This window comes from Phoca vitulina, unplaced genomic scaffold (genome assembly GCF_004348235.1).
Source record: "Phoca vitulina isolate PV1807 unplaced genomic scaffold, GSC_HSeal_1.0 scaffold9, whole genome shotgun sequence".
NCBI lineage: Eukaryota > Metazoa > Chordata > Mammalia > Carnivora > Phocidae > Phoca > Phoca vitulina.
This window is the reverse complement of record NW_022589712.1, coordinates 8,923,114-8,951,109: the sequence shown is the minus strand read 5'-3', so window position 1 is coordinate 8,951,109 and position 27,996 is coordinate 8,923,114. Positions and strand designations below refer to the sequence as shown.

The 27,996-nt window shown below is 40.2% G+C and overlaps 1 protein-coding gene across 1 annotated transcript; it reads right to left on the bottom strand.

The window, feature by feature from the left end:
• Positions 1 to 27,992, bottom strand: RSPH3 (radial spoke head 3). Its single transcript, XM_032408245.1, has 10 exons — positions 27,935 to 27,992; positions 21,737 to 21,789; positions 19,091 to 19,839; positions 15,266 to 15,353; positions 8,093 to 8,234; positions 6,426 to 6,571; positions 5,286 to 5,489; positions 3,570 to 3,732; positions 1,587 to 1,673; positions 1 to 825 (listed from the first exon to the last, which is right to left on the bottom strand). The coding sequence occupies exons 1-10, from the start codon at positions 27,990 to 27,992 to the stop codon at positions 494 to 496; spliced, it is 2,022 nt and encodes a 673-aa protein (XP_032264136.1). The 3' UTR covers positions 1 to 493.
• Positions 27,993 to 27,996: the final 4 nt, after the last annotated feature.

Here is a 27,996-nt window from a genome sequence, read left to right as displayed (position 1 = left end):
TGATCTATTTAGTATTACACAACTAAGGGTGTATGTGTTGGTCCTTGCAAGGAGGGAGCACTAAAGCTTTCGGTGACATGACATTTAGGTGTTTTTTCATGGAGTAGGTGAAAAAGTTTTCCTATAGAGCAGACAGTCTCAATGGCTGACAGCACCAATATCTTACATTAAATAGGACACTAAAAAAGAAAAAACCCCACAAAATTAGAAAAATTAAGGGAAAATATATTTGTTAGTTATATTCGTGGTAATGGAAAGCTGGTAATTAGACATGATTCTCATTAGAGTTACAACATAGCTTCTAGATATTCTACCATTAAATAAATGAATTAAATTTCATTTTGAATTAGTTTTATTATTTCAACATATTTGATTTGCCCAGTCCATGAGACAAAAAGACATGTTGAGTAAATACAACATAATTTCCATAACCTGAGGGGACCTGCGCATCGTTACCTGGTTGCTCGCAATGCTGACTGGCCGCTGAGTGGTGTCATGGCTCGAAGACTCCCCTCGGTTGCAATAGTTCTCTCCCTGAGGTTTTCCTTATTGTTTGTTCATCCTCTCCTTCTTCCATAAGCTTCCTTTCTCGGGATGACATGTTCTCCGTATACCTTCCATCGCCTGGTGTTCTTTGCAGGGAGTCTCTGTCCGAAAGGGGCCTCTGTGGCTGTGATGTACTTTGCTCATGGAATTCATCACCCATCAGTGGTTCTCCCATCGCTCCAGGGCCACCGAGCCCATCCTCAGGCTTCACATATGGGGGCTGGTCCTCCTTATGCTCGTACATAGACAGTCTCTTCTCGACCACCTCACGGATCAACACTGAAACATTATATGTGCAAAATCACTGTGATTGTTCATATTTGAGTAGTTATAATGCTGACTTACAGATGAGCATAAAGCAGGCCTCAGCCCTTCCCTGTGTTACTTTCATACAAAGTCAGCACATTTAACTTCTGTGCCACTTAATGCATTGAATATGAATTATAGTCAATGCCTGTTTTAACAGAGTATCATTTATAAAGTAATGACAGAAGATATTAATTCTGATCAAATTACACAAGAACCAAAAATATTATTGAGGGTAAAAATTTGTGCCTTTGTTAATTGAGATAATGAAACTTTAAAAACTAAAACTATAAAATTTAACATCTTTCTTCTATTTATTCTTTCTGCTGAAATATTTCAGAAATGACTTTTTTTTCAAAACATTTTATTTAAAAAAAAGATTTTATTTTTTTAAGTAGTCTCTATATCCAATGTGGGGCTCGAACTTACAACCCCAAGATCAAGAGTCGTATGCTCTACCAACTGAGCTGGCCAGGTGCCCCAGAAATGATTTTTTTTTTTTTTTTTGAGGGAGAGAGAGAGTGCAAGCACACTCGTGAGTGCAAGGGTAGGGGGTGGAGCGAGAGGGAGAGAGAATCTTAAGCAGGCTCCATGCCTAGCACAGAGCCTGATGCGGGCTCGATCTCATGACCCTGAGATCATGACCTGAGCTGATATTAAGAGTCGGATGCTTAACTGACTGAGCCATCCAGGGGCTTCCAGAAATGACTTTTAAATAAAATAAAAGAGCTTACTGTCAAGCACTGTCCTTCCCACCATACTGTATTCCATGGTTTTGTCAACTTCATTCATTAGCCATGGAAGGAATCCTATCTCAATATCTGTAATAAAAAAAAGTTAATTTTGTTATAGTGAAATTCAATCATTATAATGATTTTTATGAATCATTATAGATAGGAAGAATCTGTGCTTTCTCCCTAATTGTTGAAGATTCATCAACACTGTTTTCTTAATACAAAATGTCAAATAGACTTAATACAGCATGACTTTTGCCACATTCTCTATGCATGTTCTGGTCCATTTCCTTTCTATTGTGGTTAAAATAGTATTTTCAAAACTATGAGGTCTTCCTTGGCGTCCAGGCCTTTGGAACTAACTGCACAGGTGCAATCTGACGTGGGTGAAGGAGGTAGGGTAGGGGAGTGGGGAGGAAGATGTGGGTCTGCGAGCAGAACTCTAATCCAAACGTGATACAAATCTGGGATTGAACCATGCTGATAGAAAGAATGCCCCCATCTGAAGCCTGGGGCCTAGGAGAAGCTGACCAAGAATCAGGGGACAAGGGCCAGAGAGTGTCTGAGAAGAAGGCCATCTAGAAATGGGTCAGAAACTAGGTGCTTCCATTAGTGATAAATTTGTTCAAACTGAAATGGAAATCTACTCTACTGTGTGAGCCTTTAAAAAATACGGTCCATTACAATATGTACTTTAATGTTTCAAAATAGCTTTTTAGGGGGGCTGGCATCTGTTACTTTTCAATGAGGTGACGAGAGAGTGCAATAGGATATTATACTCACTACCAGAAATAATATTTTTAATCTGAGGCATAAATCTCATTTTCAAGCTTCTAAATGATCCGTAACTGATTTTTTCAGCAATTCATGAGAGAAAAAAGGTTGCTAGCCTCTTTGACTAACACAGAGGTCTAGCTAGACCCCAGGGGGTGGCAGGGCAGCGTGGAAGGAGCACTGGATCTGGGGTCAGAGTCCGAGGCCTAACGGCTCCCCCTGGCTGTTTGGGAGAAGGCATTTCACTTCTCTGAGCTTCAGTTTCTACTTCTGAAAAATGGGAATTAATCTGCCCTATCTACCCCCCCCCCCCAGGGTTACTGGGAGGGTCAAATGCTATCGTGTATGGAAAATACTACAGAAATGGTAAAGTACAATATAAATGTAAACTAGTAGTTGTGTGTAACCTGACCTCTCTCTATGTATGTGTCCTGAATTGAATATGTATTCAGTGAAAATTAACATTACTAAACTCTGCCCCACAATACTATTAGCCATTTGAAAAAGGATATGCATACAAATGCAATGTGGATTTAAGTGCTTTTGGAGCTGAGGAAGGAGGGTGAGGAATGGCAACTCCTACCCTTCATTTGGCGGGGCTAGCTGAGGGGTGGGTCTTGGCGGGTGCTCACCGAGAGCTGACAGGTGTGAGTTCTCTAAAGGTAGAGACCAGGTCTCCTCGTTTTTATCTCCCACACCTAATACAGTGCCTGGGATGGTGGAAACACCTAATTAAATGAATACACGACTTTCATTGTTGCCCCCAAAGGGTTTTTGAGTGGAACAGGAAGTCAGCTGAGAAAAAGTAGAAAAACTACTTATGCACACATTTTATACATATTATGTTCCATACATATTATGACATTTAGCTCCTAAATAACCCTTATTTCAGCCGTGAGGAATTGAAGGTCATATAGCTGATTGATGATGAAACTGGGACCCAAACTCAAGTTTTTGACATCAAGTCCGTGTTTCTTCTTACTATCCAATGTTGCTTCTTAGTAAAGACAAACTGACATCCTAAACTCACGATCTTTATAGTATACCTCTCATTAATAATAGTACTTACTTAAAACAACTATAATTGACTTTAAAAATGTGTTTTAAAGAGAGATTCCAGTTCAACATAAACATGGGCATGGGATTCCTTGGAAGCATTAGGAGGATGCTTCTTGTAGCAGGGATCTAGCAACACCTCCACGAACGAACCTCTTTCAATGGGATCATAGAAGTAGCCACCATCCCTGAGACTGCCAAACACGGACGGGAGGAGGTCCGCCAGGTAGCGCTGCGCGAACGCCCGAGCGGCCACTTTCTGCGAGGTCTCGTTGTGCTTGTAGACCACCTCCCACTGCTGTTGCTTACGCCGCTCCTGCGCACAGAAAACACCGCAGTGCACGGTTACTTAGCTGCGATGTCCTCCCCAAATGCCGGACCTAGTGAGTGGAAGAATCTGGACACGTATATGTATCAAAAAATGGACAGCAAGGGATCTCTCCATGGTTCACAGTTTTCATCAAGATTTTAGTGAATTTCAACAGCTACTGGGTGGGTATTGTTTTAAAAAAAGAGATGGAGCTTAAGGTAAGATTCATCTCCTGATCCATTTTTAAGTAAAATCATTTGAAGATGTACTTGTTTGACTATATGGATAATATCAAAGAATAATAATAGTTATATGTATTTGTAATTAGTATTATCAGAAATTATTATCAATATGAAAATTATAGTTGCTCAGACATCTTCAGTTAACTGTCAGTGAGTTGTCTCATTTGTAAGCTTCTTTGAATTCATTGAGCTCTGAAAATTATAAACCTCTCTTTTGTTGTTGTTGCTTCTTGTAGACCACAGGATATCTATAAAGCTAATGAACCGTCTCCTCTACTCCCATGTGGAAGTGGGAGCATTAATATGGTTACTTATGAAGTCTATTTTCAGAGTTTAAGCAGATATAAATCTAGATGTTTGTATTCATTATTTTCATAGTATATTTCCTAATAGTAAATAAACAAGTAAGTTTCCTTTGATAAAGATTTCCCTGATTATTTCAACAAAGCTAATTTTGCCTCTATTCATTTCACATTCGTAAAAAAATAGTATTGCATTTGCATAATCTCTACCATAAGCCCTATGCCCTTTACACAATTAATTATTCATTTTGGAGAAAAATTGAAAGTCCATTTGATTAGGTATTGAGTAGAATATCCCAACAACTAAGCTATTCTGTTCAGTAAACTAGACTCTTTGGGAAATTATTTGAACTCTTTTAGGTATTCAGGCACTCATATATAATTTATCCATTCAGTGTCCGACATAGGGCAACAATTTTTGCCAGAATCAGACATCTCTTAAAGATTACTGAGCCTAGAGTTTCCTAACTGAATGTTATTGGCATATTTTAAAAACTAGATTCTAAAAGTTTTCTTACTAAAAGTTCTAAAAAGCTATAATGTAAAATATTCTATAAAGAAGTTCTGGAGAATCCCTGGGGTATAGGGAAGGGCCTGGCCACTGAGAAAAAGATCCAGAATTCCATCCAGATCCTCTGCTCCTTCATGCCACCTATCCCCAATATACTCCACTTTTCCCTTTCACTTTTTGGCCACTGGTGTATGGCAAACCAATATATTTCCTTCGCTAGGAATCTTGTTATTTAAGAGTGCCTTTCAGTTGGGATATGTGTAATTTATTACATTTAGAAACTTTTGGAAACTGTTTAGGTACATTTACATAAGCTGGTGTTTAAAGAATGTGATTCTGTGCATGAAAGACCTGTGATCTACAGAAGAGGAGATAACTGAGCAACAAACTCTTTTCTAACGTATTTGCAAAGATCTTTAGCTCTATAACATACCACATGTGATTCAGAACATAATCTGTTAAATAGCCAAAGACTGTCTAAGAAAAAAAACTAGAATGCTATACTTTTTCTTCTCTGTGCCGTCTCTCTTGCTCTTCAAGTCGCTGAACTTCAGCTAGTTCGACGTTGCGTAACTCTTCATATGCATGCTGACTGGCCCGCAGGTTAGCCAACTCTTCTTCTTCCATTACTTCCAGAAGCGACTGCTCAATGGTCTTTCCCACTAGAACTTCTAACATTGGTTTTACTTCAAGATCAAAATCAAAGAGCTTAAACACACAAGACAAAGCAAATTTAAAATTTTAATCATGAACCAAATGCTCAAAGAAAAAATATCCAGAAAAGCAGTCATGACAGGGTTCTATTTATTGAGGATCTTCTTTACTTATGGTTTCCAAAACTCACAACGGCCCTGCAGGGCACACAGAATATCAGTCAAGAATTATAAAAAGACGTATGTAGTCATCAAAATGAACCCTGTTACTCAACAATTTTAAGATCAAACTCTGAAACCCAAAGGAAATATCCTTATATTTCTTAATTTTTGCCCTATTAGATTTTCACTAGTTTTCGCCAACAGTTTGAAGAACTGAGGAACTAAGAAACAAGAATAATGGGCATTTTGGTGATTCCTCTCTAGGATTTAGAGGCAAATATACCCTTCTATATAGTTTGTGAAGACTTAATTTATTTCCCAATTTCAAGTTCCTTCAAGTAAGTCTTAAATCTCACATAAGTCATTATGCACGTAAGCATTGTCTACTCTTCAATTTCATAGACTGGCCTATTTATGCATTCTACATTGACATGAAAATGTAATTATTTTAGGATTTTTTCTCTAACATAGATTATCTTCATGAAAACTATATAATTTAAAAGCAACTAATAGTGGAACCTCTTATACCCGAGATACTATTTTTCTTTATTTGGTACAAATTTACCTTGTATCCATATATTAAGCATGCAAACACACAAGAATCAAGGTGCAGATATTCTATAAATATTTCTAATGATTTTTATTTCTGATCAGCGAAGAGGGGAAATTAGAACACTCTATTTCAGGATAAAACTATTATAGGTACATTTGGAAAGAAATCCAGTAAGTGGAATCTTTCTGATTATGAAGTGGTTTGTAAGCTTTTAACTAAACCTAACTTCACCTATTTGTAAAGAAGATAGAAGGAAGTCCAAATAATGTACTATACCTCTCCTTCTAGTATTTGGGTGGCCACATCTTTGCCAGTTTTGGCAGGAATAAAGAGTGGTGTTGGTGGTCTGTCCAAAAATGCATCTGTTTGGCATTCCATATCAACTTCTATTATGCGGTCAGCAATTTCTTCAAGGTATATTTCTAAGAGAATACCATATACATTGAGTTTGAAATTCTTGTCTATTTCAAGCATATATGTGTATTGAAACTTTAGCTTCTACAAAACAGAATTAAATGGATCAGAAAAGAAGCGCTCAGGTGTGGGATTAAATTCACATACTGTACTAAGCAGTTTTATGTATTTGGAAGACCACAGAGTCAGTCAGGCTAGGACATTTATGGAATGTTGAGAAAGCACTGAGTTTTGCACTTGAAAATGGAAGTAAAGAAGAACATGAAGCCTAGGTGTATGTAAGATGCAAAGGATGATCGGGAATGGAAAGTTAATAATCCATTTATATAACTGAGTCCTAAGATAGTAAATGTATAAAGATTTCAAAATTCCTGAATATTTAAAAAATTAGGCACCATGTCACTATGTTACTTGATGTTCCCTCTAGGCTATAGATTATAAACAGATACGTGAAAACAAATTTCACTTTAGGAATAATATATGTGAGGCAAGGGCAGTGTGGTATCATGCAAAGAACATGAGAACTGGAGTCAGATGTTGAACATAGGACCTAGTCAAGTTATATCTTCTTAGAGCCTTAGTTTCTTTATCTGTAAAAGGGATCATAATTATTCGTCACAAGGAGTCTTTAATAATAAAGGAGATACACAGGTAGAACACTGGAATAGTCTCTGAGATATAGGAAAACTTAAAATTCTGATGGTATAAAGAACACTAAAATTTAGCTCACGTAGAATTACAGCTACATTGGCTAATTACAGACATATATGCATTCTAGACTTGGCCTCAAGGTAGGAAGGAAATGTGTGGAATGGTTCACTTCCTTTTGTACTAACTACCCAGCAATAACTGATAAAGCCACTCACCATCTTGGCAAGATGCAAGGTGAATCCTGAACAGTTATGTCAATCTAAGGAAAACACCAAGTGTTGCCTGATTATCAAGATTCTGACAACAACACAGCTCGGCCCTAGAGGTCCAGGTAAGCCTCCCCTAGCTGAGAACAGCCAGACAAGTAGGAAAGCCTGGCACTGGCGGAGCAAGCCTGTGCGGCCTTGGGGAATGTGTGCAGTGAAAGGAGAATAAAAGGAGAGAAGAGAGAGACTGTGGGGAGAGAGATGGAGGACTCAGATCTGGATGAGTTCAGGCCTCTCAAGAGAAATAAAATGCCAAAATAGAACTACATTGCTCTCTTCTCCTGTAGGTCCAGCAGTGATTCATGTTGGGGTATAAAAGAAAAAGTGAGAAATAATCCCAGTTTGAGAAAAAAGTATGTGAAAAGGGCTGAGAATTAATTTGGTCATAAAATTCTTTTTTAACCCCATCTCATACCTCCAGCTGTACCCAATATAATAATAAAATATAGTCTATGAATTTGTTTAATGAATGCACTCCTCTGACCATGTAACTGGGGCAGTACTGAATAGCATAACAGATACATAAGTAATATAAAAGCCAAATAAAAAATGAACTGACTTAGAAAACTGAGCAAACCCAGGAGCCACAATGCCCGTGGCATGGTCACGTACCTGTTTGCACATCCACATGCTTTCTGCCTTCCACGGGTTCGGGGGTTCGTGGTCTGAGCTGTTCTTGGGCTCGTTTTCTGGCAAGAGCCCTCCTCTTAGCCTGCTGCTGTCTCTGAACCTCTATAGGATCAGGCTGCCCAGGCTGAGTGACAGAAAAGGCTTCTAAAATTTAGAAGATATTTCTCAAAGCATACAGAACTGCCATTCCAGAAGTGATTCCTGGATAGCATAAGAGCATCTTTCATATAATTCTTCCTGATTATCAGTGATTTCATGATTAAAGTTCTGTTTGAACTTTGTCAGGTAATTATAAAGTTATCTGATGAAGCACATAAGTAACTTCAAAGTATGACTGATGACTAGAATAAACAGCTGCAGAATCCTATCTAATAAATTGTTTTTCCTCATTCAAGCATTTTTACCATGAATTCCTTGAATTCCTAGTAACCAAGTATACTATAGAATTACTTGGTTACAATACATTTTAATGTGTAGTTAAGGAACTGAAAAGCACTAGGATTTAAAAAAAAAATCTGAATTTCTTTTAGACAAAATTCCTGAAAAAATATATTAGCTCACAAAGAAAATATTCTCAGTCCAAACAAAGCCTGTCCCAGTGCACAAAACAATAGCTGATTAAGGGTTAAAATATATAATTATTTACAGTAGTTCTGCAATATTTGGAGGTCCTTGATTTCATATCTGTATCTCATTCTATGGTCATTTCCTGTAGCTAACCTGTCTTATCTCAAGGTAAATATGAAAAGAGAGGGGAAATAATGAAAGTACTTTGCAAGAAAAAAATTTTAATATTTAAAATTAGAATTGTAAAAACATTTTAATTGAAATAACAATGTGGTAACATTAAAATTTATTAAAAATATCCCATAATCCCATTTCCCTAATACAATGGCCATTGTCATTTAAATGCATAGTTTTTCTGAAGTTGTGATGATATCATAGATTTATTTATTTTTTTGAGAGAGAGAGAGCGAGCACATGAGTGGGGTGGGGAGGGGGAACAGGAGAGGGAGAGAGAGAATCTCAAGCAGACTCCTTGCTGAGTGTGGAATCCCCACTGGATTCTATTTGCTAATATTTTGTTGAGGATTTTTGTATTGACATTCATGATAGCTATTGGTCTATAGTTTTGTTTTTAGTGTCTTTGATTACCTGAAGTGTTCCTTCCTCTTTTATTTTCTGGAAGAGATTGTGTAAAGTTGTATAAAATCAATGAGAATTTTTTTAAATGTTTGGTAGAATTTTCCAGTGAAACTATCTGGACCTGGATATTTCTTTTTTGAAAGCTTTTAAATTAGAAATTCAATTTCCTTAATCGTTATTAGACACTTCAGAATATCTATTTCATGTTAGGTGAATTTTGGTAGTTTATAGTTTGAAGAATTAGCTCATTTCATTTAGTTTGTTGAATTTATATGTATAGATTTGTTTGTAATATTCTATTATGATCCTTTTACTCTTTTAATAGATGCAGAATCTCTAGTTATATCCCTGATATTTGCTTATTTGTTTCTTCTCTTTTACTTCCTTTTTTTTTTTTAAGATTTTATTTATTTGAGAGAGAGTGTGTGAACAAGTGGTGGGGGGGGCACGCGGGGTGGGGGCAGAGGGAGAAGCAGACTCCAAGCTGAGCAGGGAACCAGACGTGGGGCTTGATCCTAGGACCCCAGGATCATAGCCTGAGCCAAAGATAGACGCTTAACCGACTAAGCCACCCAGGCATTCCTCTTTTTCTTTCTTTGTTAGTTTTGCTAGTGGTTTATCAATTTTATTGATCTTTTCAAAGATAAGAAATGGTGTTTAATCTTTTCATGGTTGCAGGATCTATGGTTATACCCTCTGAAAGTCATTCTGATATTTGCTATTTGTCTCTTCTTTCTCTTTTTTTCTTTGATGGTCTTGCTAGAGGTTTATCAATTTTATTGAGCTTATTCAGAGAACCAGCTTTTGGGTCCATTGATTTTCTCTATTGTTTTTGCATACTTTTAAAAAAAGATTTATTTATTTGAGAGAGAGCATGTGCATGCAAGTGCACATGCATGGGGGGGAGAGGGGCAGAGGGAGAGAATCTTCGAGCAGACCCCCCGCTAAGTGCAGAGCCTGAAGTGGGGCTCAGTCTCAGGACCCATGAGATCATGACCTGAGCCAAAACTAAGAGTCCCATGCTTAACTGACTGAACCACCCAGATGCCCCTACTTTTTTTTTTTTTTTTGAGAGAGAGAGAGAGAGTGTGCAAGTGGGGTAGGAGGGTAGAGAGAGAGAGAGAATCTTAAGTAAGGCTCCACACCCAGCACAGAGCCTGACTTGGGGCTCCATCTCACCACCCTGAGATCATGACCTGAGCTGAAATCATGAGTCCCATGCTTAGCCAACTGAGCCACCCAGGGGCCCCTACTGCTTTGTTTTCAATGTAAGTGATTTCTGCTTTTATCATTATTATTTTCTTCCTTCTGCTTGCTTTGGGTTTATTTTTCTCATCTTTTCCCCATTTATTGAGGTAGGAGCTTAGATTATTGATTTGAAGTCTTTCCTTTTTAGCTTTTTTCCATCTCCGCACTATTCTGGCATGAAACACAAATTTTGATTTGTTGTATCTTCATTTAGTCCTGAGTAGTCTTTCAAAATTCCCTTTAATACTTCCTCTATGGATTATTTGGAAGCATGCTGCTTAATTTTCAAGTGTTTGAAGATTTTCCTGTTATCATCTATTATTGATTTCTAGTTTGAAATTTTGAAAGAGACATTATTCCATCATGGTATGATTTCAAATATCTTAAATATATTGAGATTTGCTTTGTAACCTAGGATATGTTCTATCTTGTTCAATATTCTACAGGTGCCTCAAAACCATATGTATTCTGGGGCACCTGCGTGGTGCAGTCAGTTAACCATCTGACCCTTGGTTTCGGCTCAGGTCATGATCTCAGGATCATGAGATCAAGCCCACCATTGGACTCTGCGCTCAGTGTGGAGTCTGCTTGAGGTTGTCTCTCCCTCTGCACCCCCCTGCCCCCACTCATGCTCCCTCTCTAAAATAAATAAATAATCTTTAAACAAAAGCATATGTATTCTGTTGTTGTCAGGTGAAGTGTTGTATAAATGTAAATTACAACCTATTGGTTGGTGGTGTTGTGTAGTTCTTCTACATTCTTGCTGATTTTCTGAGAGAAGGATGTTGAAGTCCTGAACTAAAATTGTGGATTTGTCTATTTCTCCTTTCAATTTTAGCTTCATGTATTTTGAAGCTTTGTTGTTTGGTGCATATACACTTAAGATTGCTAGATCTTCTTGGTATATTGGGACCTTTTTACCATTATGTAATGTCCTTCTTTGTCCCTGGTAATATTGTTTTTCTTAGGTCTACTTTAGCTGTTATTTAGATAGCCACAACTACTTCTTAAAAATTAATGTTTAATTTGTATATCTTTTCCTTTCCTTTTACTTTTGACCTACCTACATCACTATGAATGAAATGAGTTTCTTGTAGACAGAATACAGTTGGGTCATTTTTTTTTTTTTTTAATCTACTCTGCCTCTCTGTCTCTTAATTGGCTTATTTAGACCATTTATATTTAAAGAAGCTATTGCCATATTAGGGCTGTCTGCCATTTTACTTTTTGCTTTCTATTTGTTCTGTTTTTAATTTTTCTGTTTTCTTTTTCTTTCCTTCCTGTGAATTAGCTGAAACATTTTTTAGAATTCTTTTTTTATTTATCTGTAATCCTTTTGACTATATCTCTTTCCATAGTTTTTAAAAAAATAGTTGTTCCAGGTTTTACAATATACTATGTACCTGATCACAGTCAACATTTAATATCAACATTTTACCACTTCAAGTGGAAGGCAGAAACTTTACTCCCACTTAGATACCCTATTTTCCTTACTTTTAAAATATAATAAAAATCTAATCATCTTAAAAATTTTACCTACATATACTAAGCACTACATCAGATGATGTTATAATTTTGCTTCACAATCAAACACAATTTTTAAAACCCAGAAGACAGTTTATTGTATTTACCCCTATTTTCACCTGTTCCATTGTTCTATCTTCCTATTCTTTAAGGGTAAGTCTGCTGGTGACAAATCCTCTAGGTTTCCTTCATCTGAGAACGACTTGATTTCCTCTTTATTCCTGAAGAATATTTTCACTGGATTAGAATTAGGGCTTGATAGTCCTTTTCTTTCAGGACTTGAAAAATACTATGCCACTTTTTCTGGCCTCCATTGTTTCAAATGAGGAACCCACAGTTATTCAAATAATTGTTCCCCTTCTGGTAATGTGTCATGTGTCTATAGCTGCTATCAAGATTTTGATTTTAGTTTTGAAATTTGATTTTGATGTGTCTTGGTGTGAATTTCTTTAGGTTTTTCCTGCTTGGGGTTCAACTGACTTTTCAGATCTGTAGGTTTTTGTCTTTTGCCAAATTTGTGGAATTTTCAAACACTATTCTTCAAATATTTTTTCAGTCCCTTGGCTTTTTTCCTCTCTGAGACTCAGATAACATGATGTTAGACATTTTGTTATTGTTCTTCAGCTGTGAGGCTTTGCTTTTTTTTTTTTTTTGTGGTCTGTTTTCTATCTGTTGTTCCAACTGGGTAATTTCCATTGATTTGGCTTTGAATTCATTGATTGTTCCCTATGTCATTTCTGATGAGTCTGCCCTGTGACTTTTTAGATATTTTCCATTTGTTTTTTTTTTTTTAAGATTTTTATTTATTTATTTGAGAGAGAGTGAGCAAGAGAGAGAAGGAGCAGGGGGAGGGGCAGAGGGAGAGGGAGAAGCAGACTCCCCGCTGAGCAGAGAGCCTGATGTGGGACTTGATCCCATGACTCTGGGATCATGACCTGAGCTGAAGGCAGATGCTTAGCCGACTGAGCCACCCAGGTGCCCCCATTTGGCTCATTTGTATATCTTCTATTTCTTCGCTAATATTTTGTTTTTTCATTTGTTTTAAGAACGTTCATAATTATTCACTTTTGATTGAAGCGTTTTTTTATGATTACTGCTTTAAAATCCTTGTCAGGTAATTCCTACATCTGAGTCATCTTGCTGTTGTCATCTCTTGATGGATTTTTCCCATTCAAGCTGTGACTGCTCTGGTTTGTGGTATGATGAGTGATTTTTTTTTTTTTTTTTTTGTATCCTGTAAACTTTGGGTATTAGGATGTGAGATTCTGGATCTTAATCTTTTTTAGCAGGAAGTCATCCCTTTTTGTTTTAGCATGCAGGCATGGGTGGAGATGGAAGTTCAGCATCCTGCTACGCCCCATGTGAAAGCAGAGGACCAACTTTTATCACCTTATTGGTGCCTAGTGGGGGTAGTATTTCAGATCCTTGCTGTGATCCACTGACACCAGTGTTGGAGTATAGAGGAGTGGAGCTCTAACACTGCCTTATCTCACCTGTTTCTCTTTGTTGCTGCCAGATAGGATTGAAAATTCAGCTCCCTCCTAGCTCTGTTGCCATCACCCCAGGAAAAGTAGGGTACCAACTTGTACCATCTCTTACCATCTCACTGCCCCTGGGTTAGAGTGGAAGGTCAGTTTCCTGCTCTACCCTTCTTGATACCACCTCAGTGAGTGAATCAGAGCACCGATTAGTACTGCATTGTTGCTGCCATGTGGGGATGGAAGTCCAGTTCCCCAGCTCCGTCTTGCTGACTCCACTGGGAGGGGCGGGACAGTTTTTCCATTGGAGTTTGGCTGGAGGAGGGGTAGTAAAAAGGTTTCTGTTCTGCTAAGTTACCCTTTTGCAGTCTTTTGGATAAAGGGAGCAGGCTTGTGCCTGTTGGTTGTTCTGGGTTGCAAGCTTCTCCAGTGCTCTGAATGGGATATAAGAAGACTTAGGGAACTCATCACTGTGTTACTCAAATCCTGAGGTCCCTAGCCAGTCCACTTCCTTCTTTCCACTTCCAGAGTCTTCCTGTGTTTGCTTGTGCTATTGGCAAATTCCTGCTTGTCTGGAACTGGAAGTCTCAGTATAGAGTTTTTAGGTAAGTTGTTGAATAATTGACTAAAGAACTAAAAAAAAAAGGTATATCAAATCATCACAATATTAATTTAAAAAAACTAAAAAAAAAGGTGATTCTCCTTTTTAGTTGAGTTCTAGGTGTGCCAGTGTTTATTGCTACTGCCACAAGATGTTGAATCACGTATCTATATCGCATGTTTGAGCTGTTGTTTTCAAATGTTGGTCCCTGAACTGGCTGTACCAGACTGCCTAGAGAAGTTTATTAATGATGCACATTCCTGTGTCCAACCCTTGAAGGTTCTAATGCAGTAGATCCAGGGTATGGCTGAAACATACAATATTTTTAGTGAGTTTTCTCGATGGCTTTGATGTATGTGCTTCAGAATGTCTGATATTCCATATATCACCATGTATATATCATACAGTGTTTACAGATTAACTTAACTATATTTCATTTCAGTGCCAAGAAATCATCACTCTTAATATCATGCCACATCCTAATCATCTCTGTATCCTAGGTACTCAGCACAGGACCTAAAACTCAATAAATATTTGTTGAGTGAATTAAAGAAAATAATTTTTGATTAAATAATGAAGATAGTATTATAGTATGAAATAATTTAAACAAACCTAAATATGTTATACCAGTGCTACTCAAAGTGTTGTGTGTGAACTGTTTAAGCTGGTCTGTAAAAATTTAATTATAGAAATTGAGAGTAAAAGTTTATAAGCTTTTAGAGCACTTTTACAAATTTCTGTTAATCTAATAAAATATTGGGGCTTTTGTATTTTTAACATTGTTTTTAATTGTGGTAAAGTACACATAAAACTTACCATCTTAGACATTTTTAAGTGTAGAATCCAGTGGCATTAAGTACATTCACATTGTTGTACAACCATTACCACCATCCATCTTCAGACTCTTCTTTTTGTAAAACTGAACCTCTGTACCCATTAAACACTAATTCCCTATTCCCCCACTCTCTTAGTCCCTGGCACCCACCATCAGCCTTGTATTTAGCATGTCTTTTTTTTTTTATTTAATTTTTCTAGTAATCTATCAGTATTTTATAACTGTTTTAGTCTGAAGCAAATTAGAAATTAAAACAAACAAACTGGTCCTTCAGCACAAGTAGTTTGAAAAGCTCTGTGTTAGAATATTCAAATTATGCTTACCAGCGGTCCTGTCTGTAGAGCGTAAGTATTGCCTCGGATCACCCTTCTGTCATACATTATGTTTCCATAATGCATAGGTTCTTCAGCTCTGTAAAATAGCAAATTCTAAATAACTATTGTAATAGTGTTGGTCTATGCAGTTAACTCATTTTTAATTGGATTTAAACTAAGATACAAATGTTATGAAAATAGATTTTTGTTCTGGCACAATTTTAGTCTGGGAAATGACTACCATTTATGGAATGCTTATTATATGCCAGGCCCTTCACATATTTTATTTATTGCTCACAATAAGCTTCAAGTTGGAAACTATGATTTCCATCTGACAGAAGAGGAAGGAGATTCAGAAAGGAATGTGCCCTAGGTTACCTAGCTAGTAAGTGGCAGAGCTGGATTTAGGGCTGTAAATCTGTTAGACTACTTGACAAATGTGAAAATGGACAGTTGGAAAGGGGCCTGCCTTAAAGTACTGACAGTAGTTGGATTCAAGGATTGAAAGGATTCACAGAATCAGGCTTAAGAAATAAAATAAGTCCAATTTCTCATTGTTTCTTTAAACTCAAAGATATGTTTTAAATTTTAATAAAATTTTAATTTTGAGGATCAGAATATCAGTAGTGAAAACCATACAGTTGATGTTTTCATTCAAAGTTCTTTAAATGATATATGTATGGCTATGAAACCAAATATTGACCTACACCAATAATAGTACTCTACCAGAAATGATTTTGAGAGGGGTAGTAAGTTGCTTTTTTTTATCATACATTAAAACCACTATTGGATAACCTGACTTCGTGTTACTTAAAAACCAGGCCTGTAACACTGCTCATCTTACGTGATCTCGGGGCAGTGTTTAGCTCAGCTGGCTACTGCTTCACTGAAGCACTCTCTTTTCTAGCCACTGTGATACCACCATAGTCTTAGGATTGTTTTTCTAGGACTTCTTTGACTCCTCTTTCTCAGCCTGTGTTTGCTGGCTCCTCCAGCACTGGAGGATTTCCTCTGGGCTAGGTCTTCTCTTGCCCTTCCCTGAACTCATCCATTCTCAAGGCTTTACTCATAATCCATATACCTAAAACTCCCAATTTTATTTTACCTTTAGCTCAGAACTCTCCTCTGAGCTCCAGGAATGTATATCCAATTGATATGCCCAGTGACATCTCACTGAGATGTCTCAAAAGCAACCTCAAAATTGAACTAATTATCACTCTCCCACTCCAACTTGTTACTTCTTTAGTGTTCCCTATTTCATTAAATGGTACCACTAACCACCTAATTGGCTTAATCTAGAAGTCTGGGAGTCATCCATGATTCTTCTCTCTTCCTCACTGCTTGTATCCAGCAAGTCTTACTGATTCTACTCCCCAAATCGTTTTCATATCTCTCCATCGCTCATTGCCACCACTATCTTTTACCTGGACTGCTGCAAGAGTTTCTTAACTGTCTGGAACAACATTTTTCTCTGAATCTGTCCTATACATTGTACCCAGTGATCTTTTAAAATAGAAAAAATCTAAAGGACGCTTACTTGATTAAAACCCCCTAGTGCTAATGAACATAATAATGAGGAAAAATTTTGGTTTTGATTTCATACTATCAAAAGCCAAAAAGAAGTAAAAATCCATAATGCCTATTGCTGGTGAGGATGTAGGGAAAAAAGATATGTTTAAACATTACTAAAGAAAAGGCATATTGTTCCATCTGTTCATGTTAAAAATATACATGACCTAACAATCCCATCCCAGGAATCTGTTTCATAGAAATAAAAAGGCCAGCAAATAAAGTTGTTTATTGAAACCTTCCTCTTTGTGGTAAAAACTTGAAGCAAACTGAATACCTATCAAAATTGGAAAATTTTAAGAATGCGTAGTACATCCATACCCCAGGGGATATCATGCTATTAAAAATAATTGGAGGGATTTTTGCAAAGAATTAAGTGAGAAAAGGAAGATGTTGAGAACTGTGTATAATGTTAGCATTGCTATGAGGTAGACAAACCCGTGTGTACTTGTATGTATATATTTATATATTCATACAAAAACATGTGAGTGTGGAGAAAAGTCCAGAAACATTCATGTAAGGGCATTAACAAGGTTTACCTTGGGGGCAGGAGGGAAAGAGCAAGTTTACAAGGGAAGGGGGTTGGGCACTAAGAATGTACCCAAGCATGAACCACAGGAGTCTATTTATATAAATTAAGTATGTATGTATAGGTATATGTAAAGAAATTAGGAAAAAAAAGAATTAGAGGTTATAAAAAAGGGGGGGAAGCTAATTGCAGATTAATATGTTTAGTATGATTCAATTTTGGAAATAAACCTCCTATATAAATGTACATATGCTCAAGTACGGAGGTGTAAAAGAGTAATATAAGAACAAGCATATATTACTTTTATAAATTGAAAATCACCACTGAGTATAATTTTAAACTGAAAAATCAAATACACACACATACACATATACTTCTTCCAATGGCTTTAATCAACAGATTGCTTCAATATAAGCAAGGTCCTGCAACTTGCTTATCAACTAGCTATAAGAAAAAATCATTCCTAATGAACCACCATTGATTCTTATTTCATTTGTTGGTGTAATTTAATAGTAATGATTTGTGAGCAACTACTTAAAGCCACCAGAAAGTGTTTTTGAAAGTGTTTTTAAATGGAATCCTTTTATAATATAAATAATCCCTCTATAAATTTAAATTTTCCGGGGTGCCTGGGTGGCTCAGTCAGTTAAGCATCTGCCTTCGGCTCAGGTCATGGTCCCAGGGTCCTGGGATCGAGCCCTGCGTCTGGGCTCCCTACTCAGTGGGGAGCCTGCTTCTGCCTTTCCTCCCTGCTGGCGCTCTCTCTTTATCTCTGTCGCTATCTCTGTCTCTCTCTCCCTCTCTCTCAAACAAATACATGAAATCTTTAAAAAAAAAATTTAAAATTTTCCATTTTGGTTTCTTTAAAGTGACAGGCATTTCTTATTTAAGAAGGTCTTTATTTGCCATAATAAGGTAATTATGAATTTAGACTTAGTGTTTGAAATACGCATCAAGAGTTACTTGGCTGATGTGTTCAATCAGTTAATTCAACAATTTGTGTAAGTGCTTCCTATAGGTCAGGAACAATCCCAGGTGGACAAAAGACACAAAGGTTCCAGCTTCCGTGGAGCCCGCATGCTTGGGAAGTTTGGCTGGTTCCAAAATTTGAGGCTTATAGAAAGAACTACAAGCTTCAGAAAGGCCCGTAAACATTATTATGGATAATAATGAAGTGGATATTTGAATATTTGCAAATAAATACTCAGTAATGTAAAAATACAATTTGAGGTCCAGCATGGAAAGATAAGCTGATTCCTGACCAAAGACTGGTGTGGGAAGAGCTTTACTTGGCTGTTATTCTGGACATGCTGTCGCGTCTGACACCTTAGTACCTGTTCCTCCATTTGCATAATGGAGCTATTAAACCAACTTCACAGTACCGTGGACTGAGGAGAAAATGTACATGAATGCCCCTGGTGAGGTGCATATCGTTGGCCAACAGTAGTTAGCTGACTCGAAAGTTGTGAAACCAGTGGGTTTCCCGTACATGCTAATCGATCACGCCCGCAGCTCATTATCACTAAAAGTTCACTAAGGGAGGCCGGGCCGCCGTGCCCCTTCTTGCTTCATTCCTCCACGCCACGGGAGACTTCTTTAGGGAAGAAATTTTATTTCGGCAGGGTGTGGAGGGGAGAAAGCAGCACAGGCAGGTTTGCCAGGGCGAAGGGGCCCGCGGCCCGCGGCCCCGGGACTGGGGCAGGTGGAGATCACACAGGGGCTGGTTGCTCACTCACGGCTGCATTATGCTGTCCCGGTAACGGCGGCGCTGGCAGGGCAGGGCCCGGGGCCGGCTGGTGTAGGTGTAGGTGCCCATGGCTGGGGGGGTGCGGTCTGTGAGCCTGGAAGCCACGCCTGGGGCCCGGTCGCTTCGCTTCGGGTGGAGACTGGCTTTCAGGCAGGTGGGCGCTAAGTGGTAGTGGGAGCCGGAGACGTGTGCGTAGTGCCAAGGGCAGGGATTCCGCGACGCAAGGAGAGGCGGCAAGAAGGAAGGCGGGCGGGACGGGAGGTTGCCAGGACAAGAGGTGGGAGCTACACTCGGCTGGTTCCAGGGAACACTGAGCCCGCCGAAGGCGCCCTCTTCGGTTGCCCAGCAACCCGGAGTTCCGCCTGGGGGCGGGACCTCCTGGCAGTTCCGGCCGGCGGTTTTCGCGGGAAGGCCGGCCCTCCGGGGCACTTCCGGCCCTTGACTCCGCCCATTGGCACCTCCCCGGCCGGTGAGCCTACGGGTTAGGAGCGCTCTCCTGACTGAGTCGGGCTTGGGGGCTTCGGGGAACTGGGCAAGCACCGCGGCGGTCCTCGTTCCCCCTTTGGAGTCTGGCTTTGCCGGGCTGGTGTCGGCGCCATTCTTCCAGGCCCACGTGCTCCCGTTCCTTAAGGGGCGCCCTCGCTGTTTCTGCTCCCGCCACTGCCGCCGCGCCGCTGCTCCGGGCTGCTCACCTGTGGTCGCACGCACGTGGCCCCCGGCTCCCAGCTCTGTTACGTGCTAGGGCGCGGCGAGGGCTTACCGATGTCTCCCAGCACCCACACCTCTCCACTTTGGGCTGCGGGCTGCCGCCGCGCTGCGCAGCAGTGTCTCCATTTCCCGCCTTCCTTTTCCTCTTACCGCTCCGTCGCTAGCACCTCAGCGGATCCTCGGGCGCGCGAGCAACAGGGGCGCCCCGAAGACATCTAATTTTGGCAAAAGGGTGGGTGCTTTGTTGAGTCTCTTAGGCCTCCTGTATCTTAATCTCTCAGGCCCCAGACTCTGGAGAACGAAGCATCATGGCGTGGGTCTGTGCTTAGAAGAGCAGATGCTTTGGTTTTAGTATTAGCAATGCTGATATTATAGCCTGTGTAAGTGAAGTGTATGCATCCCTAAATGATCAGTTATTTACACTTGCATTCACTCCTTCAGCTCAGCTAAGTGCTGTCTGGATTTGAATCCAGGTTCTGCAGTGTACCGAGCCCACAGCCTCTGGCAGGCTTTTGTGCTTCATTTTCCTGATCTGTAAAATGGGGGTAGTAGAATTTTATCTGTTAGGGTTTGTCGTGAGGGTTAAAAGCGTTTGTAAGTATAAAATACTTAGAACTGTGTCTGGTAAATGATGAGCCATTATATTAAGATCTAGATTCCTCCTGCACTTTGAAGATTAAGATCTAAAGCCAGTGTGTAGGTATGGTATAAATAATCCTAACATGTCAGGAGAAAGTGACATTTTAATAGTGTTTGATGGGTGATAGTGTTTTGACTGGTGAGAGTCTTGGGGATGTACATTCAGAATGGCTTGATCAAAGGCTGAAAAGCCCAAGGTCCTTGGAGAACTCTAAGTGAGTAAAATATGTATGTTAGATAATTATAAGAGCTAAAACGCAGGCTAGGAGGTGTCAGAGAGGGAGGGGGACCTAGAGATTTTAGATTGGTCAAGAAAGGCTTCACTGAGAAGGTGACATTTGAGTAAAGATATGAAGGAGGTGGAGCAACAGAACTTGAGACTAACATTCCAGGCAGGTACAAACCAGGTGTGTTCAAGGTAAGACTAAGGAGGCTAGGGTGGGTGGAGCAGAGGAGAGCATTAGGAGATGAAGTCAGAGGTAATGAAGTCAGTGTAAGTACGAACTTTTACTCTGAGGTTAAAAACTCCAGTGGATTTTGAGTAGAAGCTTGACTTTATTTATTTATTTAAATTTGAGAGAGAGAGCCTGCATGAGCAGGGGGAAGGCCAGAGGGAGAGGGAGAAGCAGACTCCCCGCTGAGCCTGGAGCCTGAAGACATGGGGTTCCGTCCCAGGACCCTGAGATCATGACCTGAGCCGAAGGCAGACACATAACCCAATGAGCCACCCAGGCGCCCTGACATAATTTAATTTTTTAAAAAAGCATTTCTATTCTAGTTGCTGGGTTGAGAATAGACTGAAGCGGGGCAAAGCAGAAGCAGAGAGACCAAATCGAACCAGTAAGTCTGGCTGAGAAAGTGGTTTGGATCAGGGACCAGGCAATGGAGGGGTGAGATGCAGTCAGAGAGATCCCGAATCTATTTTGAAGGTAGATACACATAGATTAGAAATGGAACACTAGAGAAGGAAAGGAGTTATAGATCACTCTAAAGTTTTTGATTAGATGTTAAACATTGTGTAGAAAAAATTGTGGAGAGGCTCTGGCTGATGTTCTCTTTCTGGAGGGTTTAATTTTATTCTGGCTGGCAATTAGAGTAGATGACCTTTAATCAAGGATTCAGGCTTTGGGAGGGCTGATTGCTTTCTGGTTTGCCCTGATCTCAGGGCATAGGCCTTTAGGAATCTCAGCAGAAAGCCTGGGATGTTCAACAGGTACCCATCTCTGGGGACCTTGCACTCCAATTTTTGTATTCCCAAGTCTGTGAGGTTATTGAAAAGTTTGCTTACCTTTTTAGCCACTTTGCAGTGTTTTGGTTTCTTGATTTCTAGTGTCCTTGCAGCTTAGAATTCCGCAAATGCCATAAGGATAAAAGCCAAACAAGTTGTCAGTCTTATTTCTCTGTGATCCCCCTTTGTTTGGGGTCTTGTCCCTTCAAGTTCTGTCTGTAGTTCTCAACTATAATTTTTATTTGCCCGGATCTGAAAGACTCCTGACACCTCTGACCACTGCTTTCTGCTTGCCCCTAAATGCCCTGCTCTGAAACTCAGCAAACGCCCCAGGAGAAAAGCAATGGAGAAGTTCTGTATCCCTATGAATTTTCTTTCTCCCTGGGATCCCAGTCCCTCATGTCCTCGCTGGTTTGGTTCTCAAGTGCCTTCAGTCTGTGTGGTTTTTATTTTTGTTTTTAGTTTTAGTTTCGGCCTTTACAGTTATTCCTGTAAGAGTGTTGTCTGATTCAAGCTACTGCTCAGTCCTAGCTAGAAGCTATACCAAGAATGGAGTTCCCACTTACTGATAGAGGGAACAATGGAGAGGAACAGGTTTTGGAGCAGGAACATTTTTTGGAGGGAGTTCAGTTTTAGGTACACTGAGCTCAAAAGGCATGTTAGTCTTCCAAGTGGAGGTGTTGAGTGGACAGTTTGACATGGGAGTCTGGGGCCTCAGGGGATTGGTCCAGAATAGAGATCTGGATTTTTGGGTTAATGGCATAAAGGTGCTATTTAAAGCCATGAGATTTGGTGAAAATGCTAAGGAGCATAGAGAGAAGACAGATGAGCCCTTGAGCAGAGTTAGAGGCTGCAAAGATGAAGAATAACCAACAAAGGATCCTGGCAAAGAATGGCCAGAGAGACGGAAGAAATTGCGGAAAGTCTGGTCACTGGGAATCACGTGATGAAAGTGTTTCTCGAGGGGAAGGGAGTAAGGATGGCTAATGCAATTCATGGGTCAAGCAAGCTGTGCACATTGGATCGAACAATGAGATCTACATTGGCTCTAACATAGAGATGGTTGGTGGTGGAACAAGGGTGCCTGTAGTGGAGTTAGGGAGGACAAAGTTCAGTTAGAGATTTAGAAGAGAGTGGAGGAGGGAGGTTTGCTGCAAAGGAAAAGAAAGAAACACGCTGGTAGCTAGAGGGAAGCTCAGCCAAGAGGAAGTTTTATATTTTTTAATGGGAGAGTTGACCGTACTTGGGGATGCTCTAGGAGTGAGTAGAGAGGGCGGAACGGACATTGTAGGGGAGAGAGCCAAGAATTGATGCAATGATGTAGGCAAGAAGGGATAGGTTCTCGTGAACAATTGGAGGGGCTGGCCTTCCCTGGAAGCATGTACAGTTCATCCATAGTAATACAAAAGGTAGACGTGACTGCCGATGCAGGTAGGTAGATAATAGTTTTCAAATTCCTTACTAATTAATGGGGGTGTTTCTGATACAGCAGAAGCACTTTACATACATGATTTCACGTAGTTCTTACAATGACCCTGTGAGGTAGGTTCTTAGATCATTTCTACTTATAAGGCAACAGAAGCTTAAAGAAGTTCAAGTCACTTTACCAAAGTCATACAGCAAGTAAGTGACAAAACAGATATAAACCCTTATCGGCCTGAGTCTAGAACCTATGCACTGAAGTATCAGCTTATGCTAATTAACTTCCCATCCCTAAACCTCTCTTGCTATGCTTCTCTTTTTCTCCCTCTTTTTCTCTCATTCTCCATATCCCCAATAATCACCAAGTCCTGCCCATTTTACCTCCTAAATATTTCTTGATTCTGAGACCTCTTTGCATCCCTACCTACTATTCTTACCAGCTTTTGACCTGATCCAGACAGCCTGAGTTGGCTCTTCTGTGCAACCACAGAATGGTCTAACTGAAATGCTCCTCTGATCATGCTAGGTGCCTCCTCAAACATTTCTGTAACCTCTGTGCCCTGTGAATCCAAGTTCCTTACATGTGCTGTAAGCTCTTCACTACCTGGTACTGCCTATTTTTCCAGTCTCTGATCTTGCTAGTTTCTCCTTGTACTTTTCCCCCCAGAGTAGCTGAACCTGCACAGTAGTCCCACTGTGCAGACTGTTGTATTTTCTGCCTCTGTGATTAATGCTTTCCCTTTATCCCTTCTTTTCCTTTTTTAAAAGATTTATTTATTTATTTATTTTAGATTGGGAAAGAGGGAGAATGAGCATAGGAGAACAGGGAGGAGTGGCAAAGGGAGAGAGAACCTAAAGCAGACTCCACGCTGAGCATGGAGCTCGATGCAGGGCTCGATCCCATGACCTTGAGATCACGACCTGAGCCAAAAACAAGAGCCAGGCGCTTTAACAGACTGCGCCACCCAGGCACCCATCCCTTTATCCCTTCTGGCCGATTTTCTGCTCATCCTTTAAGCCACAGCTCCTGTTGTTTTCTCCAGGGACACATTTCTGAAAACTTTAACTGAGGCTCACACAGTCCTCGATCATATTTCCATCTTTTATTTGCCACGTGGCATTTACAGTAACTTGGCTAACATGTTTGCCTCCTCAACTAGGCCACGAGGTTCTTGAGCATGGGAATTGGCCTTACCTCATGGCTCAGTGTCGGGCTCTAATAGTTTATTGAATGAATGAATGAACGAATGAATGATTGAATGAATAGCACAGGTTTATCCAAGAAAAGAAGGGGGCACTTCTTTTCCTTTTAGAGTATGAAAATGAGTGAATGGCTATAGTTTCTGAAGTATTTCTTTTTTTTTTTTTTAAAGGTTTTATTATTTTTTAGGTAATCTCTAAACCCAGTGTGGGGCTCAAACTCACAACCCTGAGATCAAGAAGCACGGTCTTCTGACTGAACCATCCAGATGCCCCTGAAATATTTCTAAGCATAGGTAAGACAAAGTAAGAGAGAACTTACACAGCACTTCTTTTTCTTTTTTTTAAAATTTTTTATTGTTATGTTAATCACTATATATTACATCATTAGTTTTTGATGTAGTGTTCCATGATTCATTGTTTGTGTATAACACCCAGTGCTCCATGCAGAACGTGCCCTCCTCAATACCCATCACCAGGCTAACCCATCCTCCCACCCCCCTCCCCTCTAGAACCCTCAGTTTGTTTTTCGGAGTCCATTGTCTCTCATGGTTTGTCTCCCCCTCCGATTTCTCCCTTCATTCTTCCCTTCCTGCTAACTTCTTCTTTTTTTTTTTTCTTAACATATATTGCATTATTTGTTTCAGAGGTACAGATCTGAGATTCAACAGTCTTGCACAATTCATAGCACTTACCAGAGCACATACCCTCCCCAGTGTCTATCACCCAGCCACCCCATCCCTCCCACCCCACCCCCCACTCCAGCAACCCTCAGTTTGTTTCCTGAGATTAAGAATTCCTCATATCAGTGAGGCCATATGATACATGTCTTTCTCTAATTGACTTATTTCGCTCAGCATAATACCCTCCAGTTCCATCCACGTTGTTGCAAATGGCAAGATCTCATTCCTTTTGATGGGTGCATAATATTCCGTTGTATATATATACCACATCTTCTTTATCCATTCATTTGTCGATGGACATCTTGGCTCTTTCCACAGTTTGGCTATTGTGGACATTGCTGCTGTAAACATCAGGGTGCATGTACCCCTTCGGATACCTACATTTGTATCATTGGGGTAAATACCCAGTAGTGCAATTGCTGGATTGTATGGTAGCTCTATTTTGAACTTTTTGAGGAACCTCCATACTGTTTTCCAGAGTGGCTGCACCAGCTTGCATTCCCACCAACAGTACACAGCACTTCTTATTCAACAAACATCAAGCACCTTCCTTGCTCCAGGCACTTTAGTAAGAACTAAGAATAGAGGGGGCTTTCATTCTAGTGAAGGGAGACACATAAGAGGCAAATGAATTGAAAAAGAAACGATTTCATGGAATGATAAAAGCTGTCATGAAAACACAACAGTGTGTTAGGATAGGGAGTGTCTTAGGGGCTGCTTTAGATTGACTGCAGCAAAAGGCTGAGAAGGTACTAGTTAACATGAGACCTGTCTGCCATAGGAAGGAGCCAACTATGGCGAGTTGCGGGGGAGAGCAGTGCAGGCAGAGGGGAGTAGCTGGTGCACTGTCCCAAGGCAGGAGCAAAGTTGTCATGTTTAAGTAACAGAAGGAAGACCGGTGTGTCTAGGACATGGAGAGCAAGGGGAAGAGAGGCTGGAAGTGAGTTTTTAGAGGTAGCTAGGAGTCCAGTCAGGTAGGGCCTTGTAGAATGGGGAGGATTGGATTATGGGGAGCCATTCAAGGGTTTTAAGGTGGGATGATGATACATTCCGAGTTCTCTTTTACAAAGATCACCGATTGCCATGTGAAGAATGGATTGTAAAAGGTGAAGAATAAAACTAGTCGGGAAGGTGCTAAGGCTAAGAGAGGAGATGTGGCTTGAGTTAGGGGATCATAGGGAAAATGGACAGAAGGGGCACCTTGGGGACATTTTGGAGAATGAGTCCAGGTAACTTACTGATTGATTAGATAGAGGGGGAGTAATAGAGGAAGAAAAGATGACCTCTAAGTTTTTGACTTGAGTAAAATAAACATGATAATCATGTCATTTACTGAGATGTAGTCGATGGGGTGGAAGAAGCAGGAAATCAAGAGTCCCATTGGGGCATCTTAATTTTGAGAGGCTATTGAACATCAAACGGATGTGTCGTGTTGGTAGGTTGGAGATGTGAGACTGGAGTTCAGTGGAAAGGTTGGGGCCAGGGATGTAAGTTTGGTACTTGTGAGCACTGGGAAGTCTTGAACGGCTTTAGAGGTAGGAGGGAAACATCATAGCGTTGCTGAAACCCAGGGTTTCAAGAGCAGCGGGCTCAACCTGGTCAAATAGTACGAGGGCTTAAGTAAGATAGAACCGAGAAGTAATCATTGGGTCTGCCCACATGGATGGCGTCTGGAACTTGAGAGTAACAGTAGTTTTGGGACGTGGGGACTGAAGCCCAAGTAGAGCGAATTGGAGAGAGATCTAGTTATGAGGAGAACCTATACATTTAGATTATTCTTTCCAGAATTTTTGCTGTTGTCTTAACGACTTAATAAGGCCTTTGGACAAGTCTGTCAAGTGAGCGTGGGTGATAGCACATGAATCCATACGTTTTTGCCACAAGGTGTCACTATTCTTTATTAGCTTTTAGTAAGTAAAATCGTAGCCGTGCAAGTAGACCTGGCGTTAAGGAGATCCTGTTTAACAAAACCACATTACGAAATAGACCAAGTAGAAAGTAGATCTTTACATTGTGGGAAGGTTTCCTTTCTAGAGCCAGTCTCTGTAGCATATTTGACCCATGTGCTTAGGTGTGGAGTGATGCACTGAGCAGCAGGCTAGGAATGAGCACATGGGCGGTTGGGGGGGGGTGTAGACACCCCCCCTCCCCCCAGAAGACTCCAGCTCAATTCCAGTTTTGCACCTGCTAGCTGTGTGACCTTGGGCAAAATGTAAATGATTCTTTGTCTTATCAATAAAGACATTTTTTTGGTTGTTATTTTTAAGTAATGCTATCTCTAGGGTCGACGCTGCTTTACTATCTCACCCAAAGATTTTTACGTATCCAAAGAGAATGTGCATAGCAGTGTTTAGACAGTTGTGGAGAGCTGTGTAAATATAAGATTAAAAATTATAAAAATTGTTTATGCCCAACTTTATAGCAAAATAGGTGTTACATAAAGTGGTTGTGTTAGTGAAGGTTCGGTTGCAGATTGTAGAAACCCAGTTGGGACTTGCCTGCCAAGAAGGGAGTGTTTTGAAGTTTATAAGGGTAGTTCATGTGACTTCCGGAATGGTGGCTCTGGGGTGGGAGCAGTGCGGGTGGGGGGCAGCTTAAGCTTTGTTAAACAATGCTTGAAGACTTCTACTACCTAAAAGAGCGGTCAAACTCAGTAATGAACAACTCAGTAATGAGGAAATGATGAGCCACAGGACTTATAAGAATAGCCTTACTCACTTTGGACCAAAATGCAGCTATTCGATCGGCCTGCGCGTGCTCTGGTTGGTTGTGTGTTCAGAGGGTGAGTCTCGGTCTGCAGAGCCTCCCTGATCTGTTCCTCCTGAGGCTCCTCCCATTTCCCAGGAAATGTCTTTCTTGCACCTCATGGTTTACCCCGTTTCAGAACTATTGTTTGATGACCACTTAAACTGACTTGGTTCTAGTATGTGTTAATATTGGCTTAACTGTTTACCTGGTTGAGATACTAACACTCCCCCTTTCTCAAAACGAGGGCTGAATCCTCTGGCCATGTGG

Coding starts and splice junctions, on each gene's coding strand:
- RSPH3 (XM_032408245.1), bottom strand. CDS start 27,992: ATGGCCAGAGGATTCAGCCCTCGTTTTGAGAAAGGGGGAGTGTTAGTA. Junction 8,235..15,265: donor CTCTACAGACAGGACCGCTG/GTAAGCATAATT, acceptor TCTGTCACTCAG/CCTGGGCAGCCTGATCCTAT. Junction 6,572..8,092: donor GCATGTGGATGTGCAAACAG/GTACGTGACCAT, acceptor GTATTCTCTTAG/AAATATACCTTGAAGAAATT.